The sequence below is a fragment of the Centruroides vittatus genome, unplaced genomic scaffold, assembly GCF_030686945.1.
Source record: "Centruroides vittatus isolate TY-2023 unplaced genomic scaffold, ASM3068694v2 contig_988, whole genome shotgun sequence".
Lineage (NCBI taxonomy): Eukaryota > Metazoa > Arthropoda > Arachnida > Scorpiones > Buthidae > Centruroides > Centruroides vittatus.
Window position 1 is genome coordinate 448,920 of NW_027122657.1, and position 17,560 is coordinate 466,479.

At 31.1% G+C, this 17,560-nt stretch overlaps 2 protein-coding genes across 3 annotated transcripts; one reads left to right on the plus strand and one right to left on the minus strand.

Moving 5' to 3' along the window:
• Positions 1 to 5,406: 5,406 nt before the first annotated feature.
• On the plus strand, positions 5,407 to 8,169 carry LOC136986045 (uncharacterized). 2 transcript variants are annotated; one of them, XM_067283492.1, is made up of 5 exons: positions 5,407 to 5,491; positions 5,555 to 5,678; positions 5,753 to 5,898; positions 6,677 to 6,809; positions 7,821 to 8,169. In XM_067283492.1, exons 1-5 carry the CDS (start codon positions 5,452 to 5,454, stop codon positions 8,056 to 8,058), a joined length of 681 nt encoding a protein of 226 aa, XP_067139593.1. In that variant the 5' UTR covers positions 5,407 to 5,451; the 3' UTR covers positions 8,059 to 8,169. The 2 variants fall into 2 exon arrangements, with proteins under 2 accessions (XP_067139593.1, XP_067139594.1); XM_067283493.1 differs by having other exon boundaries at positions 5,753 to 5,883.
• Positions 8,170 to 14,253: 6,084 nt separating this feature from the next.
• LOC136986049 (uncharacterized) lies at positions 14,254 to 16,485 on the minus strand. The gene is made up of 5 exons (XM_067283503.1): positions 15,879 to 16,485; positions 15,689 to 15,815; positions 15,466 to 15,611; positions 14,701 to 14,833; positions 14,254 to 14,629 (listed from the first exon to the last, which is right to left on the minus strand). The coding sequence occupies exons 1-5, from the start codon at positions 15,916 to 15,918 to the stop codon at positions 14,386 to 14,388; spliced, it is 690 nt and encodes a 229-aa protein (XP_067139604.1). The 5' UTR covers positions 15,919 to 16,485; the 3' UTR covers positions 14,254 to 14,385.
• Positions 16,486 to 17,560: the final 1,075 nt, after the last annotated feature.

Sequence of the window (17,560 nt, forward strand, 5' to 3'; positions counted from 1 at the left end):
TAATTTAAATTTAAAAATATATTTAGATAATTTTGAGTTCTTTTCGGTTACTTTACATTCATTTGTGTATACAGATACATCTTACATATGCACATAAAACGTATTTTGATAAGACGAATGCAATCAAATTTCGATTTAGCACATGTAAAATTAACACTAAACTGAGTTTTGCGCAAAACAGAAGTAAGAATTTAAACTAAATTTACTAATTCGTAAATATTGAAGAGTCCTACATCAGAAGGACTCGTTCACGAATATTCATTGATGCTGTAAGTGGGTGGCACTATTTAGAGAGATATTATATTAACGCCTACAGTTAACGTAACCTTACAATGTAAAATATCCTGCATATTCAATAAACTATACAATAAATTTGGTTTAATTTTAGGCAAACTTTAGGATAACGTGACTCAAAATCTGTTTGATTCAGCATCAAATAAGACAATAAAACGAATGTATCTATTGTCTGATCGATTATGGGATTAATATCTTTAATTGCTTTACGTTTATTTAGAAGCCTTCTCCATTGGCATGCAAAGATATTTTTAGTTTGGATGCGTGCAAATAATATACGTGTGAGAACCATGAGTTAATTATGCTTTAACGGTTACAATCTAAGAACAATGAAGACACATGGATCAACATGCCAACATTCAACAATATAAAGGTGAGTCATAATGCATTCTGCATTAAAAATATTATAAATATTAAAGAAAACAGTTTTTAAAAAATCGGCAACGAGTTGCGTAACTTTTCTGGCAAAAAAATTTTAAAAATTATTGTGGCTCCATCTGTTGAGATTTTATTTTAAAAACTATTTTATATTATTAATTATTGTTTAATGGCAAAGAGCTTATTTTGAAGGTAGGGATGAGTTTTATTCTATTTTTTTTTAAATTGTAAATAGTAATAACGAGTAAAATCGTCATTAAGTTCAAAACCTTTCGAGATACAACACGTGATCCCCTTTGTCTCCCACCTCTTGATATATTCTTCCAAATTATGATAAAACATAGAAAATTCTAATAATTAATCTTGATATTTAGAAGTTTTAAATTCAAAAAAACATATAGAAAAAATTCGTATTATTTATTGTGACGTTGTCACAATGCCGGGCTTAATTTTTTAACCGTATTTTATTTTAAATAAAAATTTTGAATTTAAATCACGTGACTTCCGGTCCAGATTTGAAATTCCTATAAATCTTTCCGTATCTGTTTTCGAGATTAACGAAGGACAGTGGACAGATGGACGGACGACCAATGGAAATGTATAGGTTTGCAATTTGTTAATTGAAACCCAATAATAGGAAAAGCAACGAAGTCTTTAGTAAATGCAATTTTATAAAATACATTTCGATCTTTATTTATTTATTTTAAAAATTACAAAATAGTATAAAAATATAAAATTTGATTCTATTTACTCTTGTTGACGTATCCCACCCCAACGTGGCCTAGTCAATAAAACCACAGAACACTGGTACTTGGTCGCGGGTTTGTAATCCTCCAACGAGCTGGTCACGTGGCGTTTTCCGGGATTTCTTCACTTCTCTAAGACTTAAATAAGAAAGAAAGTCCTCCTGGGTCAAAAATCTTTATCACAGAAAGTTCAAATTTTCTACGGCTTCAAAAATTAATAGGAAATTAGCGAATTTGATTTTCAAAATTCCAAACCGCATGTTAATAGAATAATTAAATAGGATTGTAACGCAAAAAACAGTTTTTGTCTATCTGCTTCCGTTTTCGGGAATTTTTGGTAAATGATTTCCCCGTAGAAAAAGCATTAAATTTTTAACGCCATCTGCTAGAGGTCGCGTGCATAACGAAAGTTACAATCATTCTTATGATATGTGTTAACTGACATACATCTTTTAAGACATATCTTAAAGCTAACTGTAGGCTACTTGCAGTCTTGCAGGCTAATTATAGTCTAATTGGAGTCTTGAAGGCTGATAGTAGTCTTCTTGGATATCTTCAGGCTGCTTGGGGTCTACTTGGGTATACTCATTTTAAAACCATTTCGAATTAATAAAAATTTGGGTACATAAGTAAATGAAATAATATAAAATATATTATGCACTTTTTATCTTTTAGACCTATAACCTATATTTTGTTGTATTGTTTGTTTGCTCCATAGTTTTGTAACATCAATTGAATAACAAAAATTTCTTACATACTGTATGTATAAAGGTTCATGAGCTGTTATTATTGTATAATAAAAAATATATATATTTAATTTTATTATTTTCCACTCTTGTACACTAGAGACCCTTTTCGATGCTCATCGTGGTTTTGATACTCAGATGGCATGATAGTGCCATCTATGGGTATTAATTTGAACCTTCATGTCATTAAATTCTGTATTATGTTTAAAATTTCATTGTTTTTGTTAAATACAAATATGTAATATATAAAATAATATTTTAAATTTACAAATAAATTAGTTTCAGTTTTGAACATGCCTGATGAAAATATAACTTATTAATAAATTTAATTATAATGTTTTATTTATTAAACACCTATACACACATATAATATTAATTACTTGACATAAACATTAATTATATTATGACTAACGTAATATGACCATTTAAAAAATATTTTCTAGGGTTACGGGTCATTTCTATTGAATAATTATTTATTTTTCACGTTCTGCATCCATATTTCTCAACTTTTTAAATACTGTAAACTTTTATCTAAATAGCTTTGTGTCTAAATTCTTTTAAAATTAATTTATTTCGTAAAGAACTTAAATTAATCCTTTTTAGATATAAATACAGTCTACGGTGAGATGGCTCCTCAGTTCTCCTTTAAGCCGCATGATGGCGCTATAGCATTTAGGCGATTTCATTTTTCTTAATGGAAATAGAATATTCTTAGTATGAGACATTGCTATTGCAGCAATGTCAAAAAATAACATTAATCGCTAATGTTATTTTATCGAATTTTGATTCCAATACCTTATTTTGTATTGGAATCAAAATTCAAAGGAAGTAATATATCTCAGGGGGACTTTCTAGGGAAACTGGTCCCTATTTAGTTGTTACACATGCGAAGAAAACCCAGAAAATTCCACGTGGTGGTTTTGTCTATCCCGCTACTGGCGACCTTAACAAAACTATATCTTTAATTGTATATTATATGTTTGACCATTTCGAATCGATACATTAAAAATAAATACATAAACATTTAAGAACAGCAGCTGAGCTTCAAATTTTGGGTTCCCGTGCAAATGCACCAATAAAGATCTTTCTGTGAGCTTCTGGCCTTTTCATAATACTTACTTTTTAACTTTTTCCGCTCTGTGGGCACTAAGAGGGCCTCCATTAGCATGCCCATTATGGATTCGGCCAAGTCCACCAAGTGGTGATGGACAAACTTTTTCATAATACTGATATTACCCATTTCCAATATTTTGTACTTTAATGTATGATTGCATACTTTTGCCCCCTTTATGACAAAATGGGATTCAAGTAACTGGAGGGTCCATTTTGTCAAGTAGGATAACAAAAGTCTAGCGAACAAAGTATACAATCTTACATACCAATAAAATCTTTGAAGAAATAAGTTAACAACATCAAATTGTTATTTAGAAAATAATTAAATTAATTGTGTTTTGGATTTTATTTTATTCTTAAAATTTAAAAAATGCAAATAAAGTTTATTTATTTTTTTACTATAAATTACAAATTTAAATACAATAATTTATTGAGAAATAAAATTAACCTTGCAGATTGAACACAATTTTCTACTAATGTTAAATTATAATAAAAAAAGTTTCTTCTGTAATATTTTAAATAATGCAACTATAACAATGGGTAATTATAATAAATTAGAAATAAGAGGAAGGAAAATATAGAAAAAATTGAAGTCGAGTTACAGACAATAATTGGCCTTGCTTTATTAAAATATTATTCATATAAATGTATAATATTTTTCATTTTTTGTCTCTCATCCCTCTAAGCATTAAGAGGGCTTTTTTAAAATTTGATTCGGCCGTGAATTCGGACAGGCCCACAGGGAGGAGTCGGGTGGCGAGGAAGAGGATGGGCCTGACATACCTGAGACAGACCGTTTTCAAAAGATCCTGGATTTTTTCTAAAGCCCAAATTCGATCTCGGATTTCCCAAAGCGTCTGATATTCAGTGGCGTAGAGTAGTGGGGGCAGCAGGGGCGGCCCGCCCCGCTTTTAGGAGGCGGCAAAATTTCACAATAAATAATAATATCATGTAAAAATACCTAAATAAGGGGGCGGCGAAGTTTTCTTCCGCTCCGGGCGGCTGACACCCACGCTACGCCACTGCTGATATTAGTGTAATAATATTTAGTTTAATATCTCGGTATTACAGTAGATAAAGTAAATATTAAATTAAAGAAGACTTTTTAAAAATTGTAAAAAGAAGACAAGCACAAATTTTAATCTTAATTATTGGTTCCTTCCATACATCACTAGCTTTTGTGTTCTCGTTGTGAGATAATACTTATGATGATGTAATTATATAACACTTTTACAGTCAAATTTGCTTGTGTTTAAACACGGTGCTTACATATTTTGCCTATGTAATTATTTTTAAAGTATAAGTCTTTGTTCCTCATTACAGGACGTCTTCCTGTGATGAGGAAAGCTTCCAATGACAAAGTTAAAGAGAACTATTTAATTAGTCTAAAACCATTTCCCAAATTTAAATATAAATTTAGGATTTTCAACTTTAAATTCATGAGGTGTAACAGTGATTTTGTTTTACATGTCATTAACAAAATTAACATCTCTGATATCTTTGGAATGAAAAGGGTTGCAAGAGACTTTTGACTCATCCTGTTATGTTAAAAACGAAAGTTAGCGAGTGATGGGTTAATATGAGGCTATCTGTTTGTTGTCTTAAGAAGTTATTAAGCTTCAAACTTAAATTGGAAAAACAAAACGTGCCCCACATACACAAACTAACCATACAAACACTAATCTATACAAACAGAAAAACTCTAACATTTTTTGAATTACTACTAAACCTAAATTACGTGTGAATTTCAAATACTTAGATGAGAAAGAAAAACACTGAATATTTGTATAAATTATTCAGCTTCGTTAAAGCAAATCTTATCATTTTACATAATTTTTCAGACATTTTTACTGCAAAGTTCCTAATAATAGCTTATTTTTAAAGTAATTTTTAGTGAAGACAGAAATTACATTCAGGAAATAAAAATGATGACGATTCGACTTACCATATCGCATTTCAAAAGACAGTTCAGCAATTAAATTAAAATAAATAAAAAAATTTTACAGAACCAGAAGAAAATTTATTCTGGACAATGCTTTTTCCCATAAAAATGTATATATTTTTTTATTTATTTTCCTCGTATATAAGGAAATTAATTAGCAATTTTTCACATAAACAACGTTATTTCGTTTCTGAAATCACCTTACTTCGGATCTAAATTTCTGCAATTCAGTATGAAAATACTTTATTTCTTCTTGTTCTACGTTGCAACTGGTAAGTGTACATGAGCAATATTTAGCTGTAAAATCAGAGATAAAATTATAATTAATTTCACAGCAGAGTCAATAAGTTATCAAGAGCGTTGCCATACAGAAAACTTGGATTATTGTATCGCTCCATTTTTGCTTTCGATGAGAAATTTCATACCCGCTAACCAAAATGAATTGGATAACTTTTGCAGGTGAGATTTCTTAAATTAATTTATATTAATGAATATTGCAATTTTCTGGAAATAATTAATGAAATTTTTATTAGACAATTGAATAGAACATGGAATTGTACCGATAACTTCATGCAGAATTGTTTTACTATGCTTGATCAACAAATATTCGGCTTGTTGTCTGAAAAAGTTCGCATACGGATGGAAGAATTTTGCAATTATAGAAGCACGTTGCAAATAAGTATATAGTCCATGTATTATATTTATATTTATTTAGTTATTGATGTTTATGCAGGGTGAGGTATATGTTTTGGAGAAACAGCACTGTAATCTTTGATCAGTTTGTTAGAAATATGTTGTGTTTGAGGGGTTGTTAGAGGGATAGTTCGCACTTCTCAAGAAGTATTTGGTTCCAGATTGATAGCTGTGGAAGCTCCGGTAAAGGCTGAAGATGTCATCGAGTGATTCTTCATATGGCACCGATTTAAACCACATAAACTTTGCAATATAGGGTCAACTAAGATGCCCTATGCTCTTCTGAAAAATCAGCAAGTTCTCCAATGGAGAGATGCAATGAAAAAGACTCCAGAAGCAGCCAGACACCATATTATAATCTTCAGAATTCATGTCTGACGGCAAACATTTTTTCAAGATTGCATCTTTTACTCCATTTACTTAATTAATTGAATTTGCACTTTTTGAGTAATTTAATTTTTCTACCAGGGCGTATGTACACCCTGTAGTTAAACTTATGAATTTCCTATAAAATTAATCTTTATTCCTCATCCTTCATAATTCCCCATTCCCTAGTATTTTGTATGATCAAGGTAAATAAGAAATGCCCTTAAATTTAGAACTGTAAGCATTATGTGGATAATGTTTACATACTGCCTTCTAAATTAAGAACTATACAGAACTTATAACAAGATTTAGTTATAGTTTCTATATATCTCTAATTCTTAAATTAATTTATGTCTATGTACGATATTTATTACATAGAAATTATATATGTATTATAGAATTCGTGAAAGAAAGCCGCTGCATGTCAGAAGTGTCTAAAGATTCGTTTGTAAAGTGCAGAAAAAATTTAAATAATCTTATATTTATGCTAACAGGAGACAATGTAGATCAGAGAATACCTGCTGGTTGTTGGTAAGTGTAATGCAACTATTACTGTAAATTGAATTATAAACGTTGTTAAAGATATTAATATATATTTTAAAATAATACAAATAAAATTTGCTGTATTCTAAAATCTTTTTCAACACAAGAACACAATTAACACTGAATCGCCTTTTCTTTGAGACTCTTCCTTGCCTGAGATTTTTACTGAAATCTGGTTCCAGAGAGACTTTTAATCAATTTATGTAATTGTATGAAGAATGGAAGCGTCTCAAAAGAAACGTATTAATTTGTATTCTTGTGGTTAAAAAGGGTTTAAGATTGATTTGATAAGATAATCTACCAAGCGACTATCAGTCTACCTCACGGGTGGATTTTCTATAGAAAACTGGACCCCAGTTCAATGTTAGACACATGAAGAAGAAAACCCGGAAAACGCCACGTTAGTCAGACACCCGCGACCAATGTTCAATAGTTTTATCCACTCGGGCACTGGCTCACGAAAGGATGTAAGAAAAAGCAAATTTTATCTGTATTTACTCTTCAAATTGAGCTGCAATTTGAAAAACTTGTAGACATAAATTCCCACTGTCGTTGGTCCGTCTGTCTTTTCTTAATCTCGAGAACGGAGTTAGATAGATGAAAGGCAAAACCAAATATGGAAACCATAGAGGCAGGAAGATCCGATTAACTGTATATAAACTTTTGATGAAATTCGAAAATCGTGTTATTTCAATTCAAAATTTTCCTCTGAAAAGTGTTAGATGACCGGTACAACTGTAATGTTAAAGGAAAAGTATGATGTACAGGGGCAAGCCACTACTAATTTAAGGCAGAGGGCATATATTTTAAATTAAATAAATGAAAAATATTATTAAAAATTGCAGCCTGGCATTGTGACGATGTCACAATAAGTAATTGTTCGTATTATTTAAAAATACATATTTTATCTTGGACTCCTTAAATTTTTATAAATAAGCTTAATATATATGTATATATTTATTTATGATGCGGTTTTTAATTATTCTTCTCCAATTTTAGTTTATTCAATCAATACTACGATTGTTTTCTTCAAAAGATGGGAAAATCGTGTGGAAACGAATCTTTGAGGATATTTTCAGAAATATCCGAAACCGTAGCTGTGAATTATATTCGAAACTTCTGCTCTTCCTATGACTCTTCCGGCGATATTTGTGCAGATTTATTTAGAAGAAAATCGGTAGAACCTTCTAAGAAGAACTCTTACCTTGTTAGATTGTTACTGACTTGGTTCAGATAATCAATCCTTTTTTTCATTTTATGATTATTAACTTCCAATTTAAAAGGTTTATGAATACTTTTTTCTTTTATCTTCATGGGCTATATAATAAATCGAATTTAATAAATACAAGTTTGTGTCTTTCATAATATCAAACTTATTAACATCATAGGCCTACTGTTCTTTAAGTATCTGAAAGATAGCAGGTCCACCATGGCCAAGCGATCTTCGTACCCTGAACACTGAGAGTTCGGTCGTGGGTGGCCACATGGAGTTTTCCGTGTTTTCTCCACGTCTGTAACGCCTAAATAGGGGCCAGTTTCCCTTAAAAAGACTTCTCGGAAGGCATCCCCCTAGGCAGATCGCCCAAATGTTTCGTTGCCATAACTTAACAACCTAACTAAATGATATCAACTTAAATTATATAAAATCTACATCAAATTCTCGTATAAATTAGATAAGATGTGACTGAAGGCCTCACAAAGTTGAAGGAACTTTTTTAATTCTGTGAGGCCCTTTAAAGGGACTATAGGTGGTAAATACAATATATTCCCGATTATCCGAACTAATCACCAGTAATGGAGAGAAGGATAACACGGAGACAGGGATAATCCTCAAGTTTGTTTTTATAAAAGCTAATCGATTTTCTTTTTATTGGGCTATTATTTGAAAAAAAATGTAAACCTATAAATTTCCTCTGTCCGCTTGTCTGTTGGTCTATCTTACCATAAGCATGCACAAATAATTCGCAAACCGAATTATTCCCGCATACTAATAACCCGCTGTATATTTCAAATAACAAATAAACAACCGGATACTTCATCAGCTATAAGACTATAATTATTAAGCAATTTGGCAAAAGGCAGGCCTCCAGACTGCCATCTATTGTTAAATATAATAATTATAAATTGATTAATTAATTTAATTTTAATTAAAAGATTACACTGAGACTCGAGTGTCGCAACTAGAAACGCATCTGTACAGCAAACAGGAGTTTTAGCTTCAAGTCTCATTTCCGATCTCTTCCAGAATATTCTAAAATTAAATTTAATTAACTTATTTCTTTATAATTCTTATATTTAACAAGAGATGGCGGCCTAGAGGCTGGCCTCCTGCCGAATTGATTAGTAATTATTAAGCCATATAGCCCAATAAAAATCTGGCTGTTCATTTTTATTTGATAAATATCTAGAAATAAAATCAATAAGCATATTCGAAATTTTCAGAATAAGATTTGTTAATTAAATAATACACTTTTGCGACGAGTTTCATGAACATCAGAATAGGTATTGAGGTTTGGTTTATTCGTATACAGCAGGGCTTCTTAAACTTTTTGTATTCACGACCCCATTTAGGATTGTGATTTTTTTCGCGACTCCCCCCCAAAAAAATATATAAAATAAAGATATATAAATATTTTGCAATATACATATGAAATACAATGAAAATATACATATATATTGAAGATATATACAAATTTGCAAAAACAATAATTGTGTACTACCACAGTTCACTCTTGTGTTACAATGGAACAGAGACAACTGAATACACTGAAAAGCAACACTACACTAGTTCACACTACAATCAGTGTTGCTGAATCGTTGTCTCGCTGCACCAGAAGTGACACAAAGTGAAACTCACGAAACCTACGACACAAAGCATGCCATTTTCAAACTCTCACAAATTATTTTCAATATTTTGCATTAAAATTTCGTGACCCCAAGATTTCGCTAAGCGACCCCAAATGGGGTCGCAACCCATAGTTTAAGAAGCCCTAGTATACAGTAAAGTGACCGACACATGGGTGATGCCTCCTGGGTCTTTTATGGGGAAACTGATCACTGTTTAGAGGTTATAAAGTTTTAAAGTTTTAAAGTTTTCCAGGTTTTCTTTACTAACGTAAAGAAAACCTGGAAAACTTTATGCGGACAGCCTGTTGACTACGCGCGAACCCACAACCAACTACCAACTACCATTGTTCATCTCTTCGCGTTGAATCCAAAGCAAGAGATGAGCAATCTGCCAATGGGGAATAGTCTTTAAGATAAATTTTCTATGGAAAACTGGTTCCTATTTAAGTGTTAATTAAAGAATTATTTATCTTTACTCACTGATTATAATTTTATTCTTAATGTTATTAAGGATTTTAGCAGGTTTATTCAGTTTATATACTATATATTTGAATTTATTGAAAATTCAACGCATAAATCCCAGTAAATATAGATTTTAAATGATATTATATTATATATAATACATAAATAATAAGAAAAGTTTACGTAATCAAACAAATAAGTCGACAGAGTTTAATCTGAGCATGTTTAATTGCTTCGTTATAATGACTAATTTTGTAACTTCACTTCAAGGTTTCGTGTGATAAGATAATGCCATGCAAGGGCGATCTGCCAAGGGGACCTCCTGGCAGTACTTTCTATGAGAAACTGGTTCCTGTTTAGGAATTAGTCATGTAAAAGCCCGTAAAACTCTGTAAGCTTTTACCACATGTCTAAAACAGGCGCCAAATCAGCATCGACTAGAAGGTTTCATCCATTTGTTTACTGGTGGGTATTCAGTTTTAACAATTATCTACATACATTTTTATAAATATAAAAGTACAGTAAGATCCTGCTTAACGCGGGGGATGCGTTCCTAGACGACAAAGCGCTAAACGAAACAGCATTAAACGAGGTCAATTTAAATAGGGATAGGGGAACACGCAACCTAAAACAATAAACAAAGTTTACTTTAATTTTGAGTTATTTTTATATTGATTTGTATAATAATATACGTTAAATAACACATAAACATATGCACGCAGAAATGTGACGTTCATTTTTTGTGATGAAGGTTTTGCTGAAATTCTTAAGATCGCATCCAAAACGCCTCGTTTTACTTTTGCATTCCTTTCAAAATCTGGATCATTCGCTACAATTTGATCAACGATTTCGTTACCAAACTTTTACTATGGAAATCTGTAGAGAAATTCTTTGAATTCTTCGTTTTCAGAATGACTATTTTCCAGTTCTACATGAATTCCTTGTTCTGCCAGTTCTTGAAAGTCGTCGTTGATAAAGCTCTCACCAGAAACCTGCAGTAATTCCTCAATATTCTGCTCGTCTACATCTCTTAGTCCTGCTGTATCAATTAGGTTAGTTTGGTCAACCTAACGATACAGCGATAGGCTCTTCTCGTTGAGAATTCTTGGATAGCTTCAGCCATCACTTCTTCCACACTTCGTTCGTGCATTTATCGGTTAATTCTGGCCAAGCGAAACCGATATTGCCTATGGCATCCGTGATGTATATTTTTTCCAAAATTGCACCAAACAAACATAGATTTAAAGAAAGTACCTCTTTTTTCCACCTTTTTCTGATTAGTTCGTGCTCGTAAATAATCGTATTATATACGAATCGATGAAATGCCGCGATAATTTAAATTAGCGTAAATTTAAAGCTTTTTCTAAGGCTTCGAGCAGACCGCGTTATATCGAATCGGTGTTAAGCGAAGTCTTTCTGTATATTTAATGAATTGCGATAAATTGAGACTGTTATCTGAATTTCATTACAAATACACATTTATTTTCTATACAAAATGATGAAATTTCGTAATTCTGTACAATTATAAAATTCTCGAAAATCTTTTAATTATTCAAAATTTTAATTATATTTTCGCAATTCTACAATCACAATTGCATAGTTCTATAATTGTTTTTATAATCCTTAAGATAGCGCATTTATAATTTATATGATTTGTTGTTCTTGGAAGTTTCTTAAAATGTAAGTTCATTAAATTTTTATAATTAATTTATATTTCTGTAGAAAGGATTAGCAAAGTATAACCTTAAAAATAACTCACATTACCTAAACGTGTTTTGTTTGTGAAGCTGCTATGCTACGAAAATACTGAAGACATATACAATTGCGTGGCAATTCATCGATACCATGTGACCTTGGAAGAATGATTCTTCGATTTGAGGAACACAAGGAGAAATACATGCAACACATTCAAATTTATATGCACTTTAACTTGTATTTTTAATGTTTCTCCAGTAGACACATGAAGAAACGATGTGTCTGAGTGACCGGCTTTTGTAAATTTTGCATGAACATGAGGTAAAGGGCGTTTTTTTCCATTATGCTTTCAACTTTCATTATACAAGTTTTGTTACCAAGAACACATGCATATGCCCAAACTAAAGATTCAATTATTAACACTTTTGGCATTATTGGGTGGCCGAGAAAATGGCAATAAAAAACGGCTCACTGAAAGTCTCATTTAGCAACAAGAATAGGAAGAAATGAAAATCAATTTCTCCAACTATATGAAGCTACTAATCACTCAATCTCAGATGAAGTAAGTGATCATACTTTATCTGAGATTTTTTTTCATACCGTTTATCAAAATTATGTTTGTAAGTTGGAGGGTTTTAAAGATTTAAACATGAATACGAAAACAATTAGTTTATTTATGATCATATTTGGAAATTATCAAAATAGCAATGTGAGATATTCTCTGAGATGCTCTATATACTGTCTTTTATTTTCTTAATAATCTATTGTACTGTACTGTATAATATATATATATATATATATTGCTTGAAATTCACGCCGTTTATTTTTAATCGAAAACGTTTTTCTTATCAATTGTGATGATTAGTACTTTTTGGCACGTGTATGGAGATTTTATATGAAGGTACAGTACCTTCAGATAAAATCCCCATACACGTGCTAAAATCCCTATACATAGTAATTTTATCTGAAGGTACAGTACCATCACGCGCCAAATTACACGCATGCACTTAAAATGTACGTAAAATCACCGTGCAAATATCAATCACATGAAAGATATTTTGATTATTAAAAATATTATTGTTGATTAATTACATGACTACGTGACTGATCACAGTTTTGCACATTTGAATCTGCATGGCTCTCGATAGAGTCCACCAGCACTTGTAAACGTGGAAAACACCGCTCGCCCTTTGCCTAATATTCAGTTATGGAAGTAGCAAGATGAATGTTTGGGAATGTCACGTGTCACGAACACTGAGCATGTTGGTGCTACGTGATATTCTCAAGACATTGACGTTGCTACTCATACGACTCGAGATTTAATTAATAATATACTAACTGACTTTGAGAATACATTCGCTTATTTTGCTATTTTATTATATAAAATTTAATAATGTTTAGATATTTTAAACCTCTGTCAATCTATTTCAAGCTACAAAATAAGCAAACTAACAATTATTCATAAGCATCATACGACTACTTGAATGGGTAGGTTCAACAGATCAAGGCTACATTTGAACAAACAACAAGCTTCAATTTGTAGAATAAAATATCAAGATCGGTTCCTTGAAAAGCTTTATAACGAGTTTCTTCTGTATTTTAAATATGTTTTATCCCGTTTTTGAATAGAAATTGTGTCTGAATTAGTAAATAACTGCAAAGGATCAGATTGTTAGAATAAGGCAGTGCAACACATGAACAATCTGCCAAGGGGGATACCTCCCGAGAAGCCACTTTGAGTAACTAGCTCTTATTTAGGTATCATGACACGTGAAGAAAGCCCGGAAAACTCCACGTGACTTGACCAATGAGCTGGCCACGTGGTTCTTACAGTTACTACCAATCAGTGTTCAATCGTTTTATCCACTCGACTACTGATAAATGGTAATTGTAAATGGTAAACACTATGAGAAACTTTATGTTTCTTTTCAAATTGGTACTTTATTACAATTTTCTGAGTTCTGAATGATGATAAATTTTACATAAAATAATAATATCATATTCAATTTATCGTATTTTTTACGAAATTTAAAGTGTTGATGTAATGGAATGGCTCCATTTCGATTGTTCACTTAAATTCAGCCATTGTGTAGCTTATTCCATTCATATTAATCAATAATTTATAATTAAATAAAATTCAGTTGGTACATTCCTTAAAGTAAAACGTTCAAATTTAATTTACTACATTTTTATACTCTTTCCTTCCTAGAAAAGGTACCAAGAGAGCCTTTTTTTCAAGCCCATTATGGTAAACTTTAAAAATATTCCTGTTAAAATTGTTGACAGATGAAAATTTTACGATAAATTTAAAACTTTTTAGTGTTTTATGTATCATTTCAGCTAAAACTTTTCCATTAATCACTTTAAATTACGATAACTTTTATAAATCTACACTTAGTCTGCTTCGTACAAGAACATGTGCCACAAATAACAATTAAAAACGACTTTTATTAATAATAAACGTATACATTATACTTCAATATTTCAAAATTAAATCATGTAGTAATTATAAATGTTATAAAATAGGAAGAAAATATTAATAATAATTTATTTTAGCAAATTAATTGCTTTGTTTCATCATAGTGATCATAAATCTACTAAGATAGGAATTCTTCTCGGAAGCAGTGGCATTCCTAGCCAATACGTCTGAACACACATCACTGGAAGGATCGTAGGAAGAGCAAAAATTACGAGCACAATGCATGCCCATCATACGTGTCAATTTGTTAACAATTGGGAAAGATTCTCTTCCACACGATTTTTCTACTTGCTCGTAGAAACAATTGTAGAATTTGTTAAAACAACTGTAAGAAGAATCGAAAATCAAGCACGTGTCAATGTTAAGATAGCGTAACAATATAATTCCTACACTTACCAACATCCGGAAGGTATTCTAGCTTCAATGTCGTCTCCCGTGATTTGATAGATGACATTTTCTACGTTCCTCAAGCATTGACGATTAGCATTCTTGGTTGCATCCGATAGACAACTTGCAATTTTCAAATAATCTAAAATATTAATAAGTAACTAAATAAAATTTCTGCTAGATTATAATACGATATAATCAATACTTCTCTGATATTTAATTAGTTAATTTTAATTTGTTTTAAAATTGCCAAATTTTGTTGGCCATAGAAAACTATATTCCATAGATAATACATGTATTATTACTTTAAAAAAAATCACTACTTCCTACTTAGTTTGTTCTAATGTAACTTACACTTTTATTAAGCTGAAGTTTTAAAATTGTAGACCTATACAGTTCTACTGTTTGTCTGAACTTCTTTAATCTCGAGAACTGAATTAGATAGATGAAAATCACGATTCAGATATGAAAAGCCAATTCTTTTGGCCCTAAGCTTTCCATATATGGTCGCGATTTTTATGTATCTAACAAAATTAACGAAGGACAACGAACAGACAAAAGGATGGATGGACTATACAGATGGCTGCCATGGGAATGTAAGGGAATGTATAGGTCCGCAATTTGAAATTTTCCCAATAAAGATGCAGGTTGAGTTAGAACAAACACCAAAGTAACAGAAAACGTGACTTCTCGTACGATTTAATATTTGTGATGAAAATGAGGACACGTGAAAATCAGAAATTATTCAATTCGATACATTAATTATTTACTTACCACGTTGGAAATCGCTTCCACTCTCACACCATTCATCCATTACCATGCGACTATCGTCCAACACCAAATTCATCATCATGTGATGAACGTCGGCAACACATTTTTCCATGTAATTATCCACACAATTCCACATTTTATTCTTTTGCCTAGAAAATTTTTATTTTAATTTATTTTAAAATTTAAATATTAATTCAGAAAAAAAACCTTGTACATCCGTACGTACTCGCATCTCTTTTCCAATTCTTTGGCATTTCTGGGTACCAGTTCTTTCCTGGCATTCAGGAGCATGGGCGCTATACACGTATCCAAATGAGAGGTGTGGCATTCCTGCTGCCCGCTGGCCAGCAAAACTGCAGAAATGAAAGCAATATTTTAGAAATTAATTAAAAATGTGGAATTTTCAAAGTACTTACCGGTTGCCAGAGATGCTAGAAGAAAGCAAAGAGTCTTCATTGTTACTTTGGACGTTTCTTTTTTGAATTCAGACAAATACTGGATGGCTCAAGGCAACTGTCTCTCCATTTTTATGCTTTTCTGACGTCTATTTTTCTTCTGGTCACGTGATATTATGAGGTCAAATTTTTCTTAAAAAATATAATTATGCGTTGCGTGTTCCTTAGACAAAAATAAAAGTTTTTCAAAACTTTGTAATAAGATTAAATTCAAGGAATTTGTGATTATTTTCATAATATTTAAATCTGATATCATTAAATTAATATTACACTTATAGTTTTTATGGTAATTATTATTTAGAAAGTAAGGACATCCAGTTTTATTATAGTTAATGTAAGGATCAATGTAACATGTAAAAGCCGTTCGTCGTAAGATTAAGAAATGTGTCAAACACTTTCTCGTAAGATTAACTTAATATAAATAAATTCGCCAAAAACTATTTTTATATATTATTTCTGAGTATATAATGTAGAAAATAGGTTAATTTGTCACTGAGACTCCAGAATATTAACAGTTTCTTTACTTTTTTATGCAAAATTAACAAATAGTATAACGTAGAAAAGGTAAACAAGTCACAGCTTAATTAGGTTAATACCTTCCACTCGAATATCATAATAAATGTAATGCATTTATTATAATTTAAATCTATGTGATGTATTTAAGTTTAATATTGTTTTTCGTATTGTTAATTTACATACAAATATATATTTAAGGCCCATAAAAGTATGTTTTAAGCAGACTGTTTAATTAAAGGCAATTTAAGCTAACGCGGCTCGAAATAACACTTAAGTTATGCACCCCCCCCCGATCTAGTGCTGTGACTAGGCTAGAGTAAAGACTTCGATATAACAAATCTCGATATAAAACTCGATATATATATATTGGTTTAGTACAGCGCTAGTAAAAACCCTTAAATAAAAGCAGTTAGTAACAATTTATTTGAAGTTTTTATTATTAAAATAATTTTACTTTCAAACATACTTTGTAGAATCCTTGAATGTTGATGACGTGCTGTACGTCATTTAAAATAAACTGGCTTTTGTATACAAGGAAATGCCACGCTATATAATGTATTTTAATTAAAATGCATGTCTTATTTAGTTATTATTATTATATTTGAGATCAGCGGTATTTTCCAAGTAATTACTTAATAAAATAACTTTAATTCCTTAAAAATAATTCGAAAATAATAAGCGAGGGGAATCTAAGAGGACCCTTTCCTGCTTATTTTCGAATTATTTTTAAGGAATATCCGTATAATACGATCCCCCTTACCTTTATAATTTTAAAAATTCAAATAAACACAGGAAAATTATTTGTATATGACAAACGCACTTATACACATGTACTGTACAGTATACTGTATACATAATAGTTGGCTCTTCATTCATAGCGCTTAGTGGCTACATCCACAAAGGTACTGTACAGAGATGAATGTAAGTTTGAACGTTGTAATGTAAGTTAGGCCCCCTCTAATAGGTGCGTAACGCGTCAAATCTACATTAAAAGTAGCCATTAATGTAATAAATATAGAGATTTAAAGTTTTTATGTTAATGAACTACTTTTTGTGTGGAGACTTGAATGTTGTAGGGTAGTTTTAAAGATCCACATCCAAGACACAGTAGAATCGAGCAAATAGGG

Excerpts from the sequence above, each read along its gene's own strand:
- LOC136986045 (XM_067283492.1), top strand. The coding sequence starts at position 5,452 with ATGAAAATACTTTATTTCTTCTTGTTCTACGTTGCAACTG. Across the intron at positions 5,492-5,554 it reads CTTGTTCTACGTTGCAACTG|CAGAGTCAATAAGTTATCAA; the intron begins GTAAGTGTACAT and ends TTAATTTCACAG. Across the intron at positions 5,899-6,676 it reads TAGAAGCACGTTGCAAATAA|AATTCGTGAAAGAAAGCCGC; the intron begins GTATATAGTCCA and ends TATGTATTATAG.
- LOC136986049 (XM_067283503.1), bottom strand. The coding sequence starts at position 15,918 with ATGAAGACTCTTTGCTTTCTTCTAGCATCTCTGGCAACCG. Across the intron at positions 15,612-15,688 it reads GAATTGGAAAAGAGATGCGA|GCAAAAGAATAAAATGTGGA; the intron begins GTACGTACGGAT and ends AAAATTTTCTAG. Across the intron at positions 14,630-14,700 it reads AGAATACCTTCCGGATGTTG|TTGTTTTAACAAATTCTACA; the intron begins GTAAGTGTAGGA and ends TTCTTCTTACAG.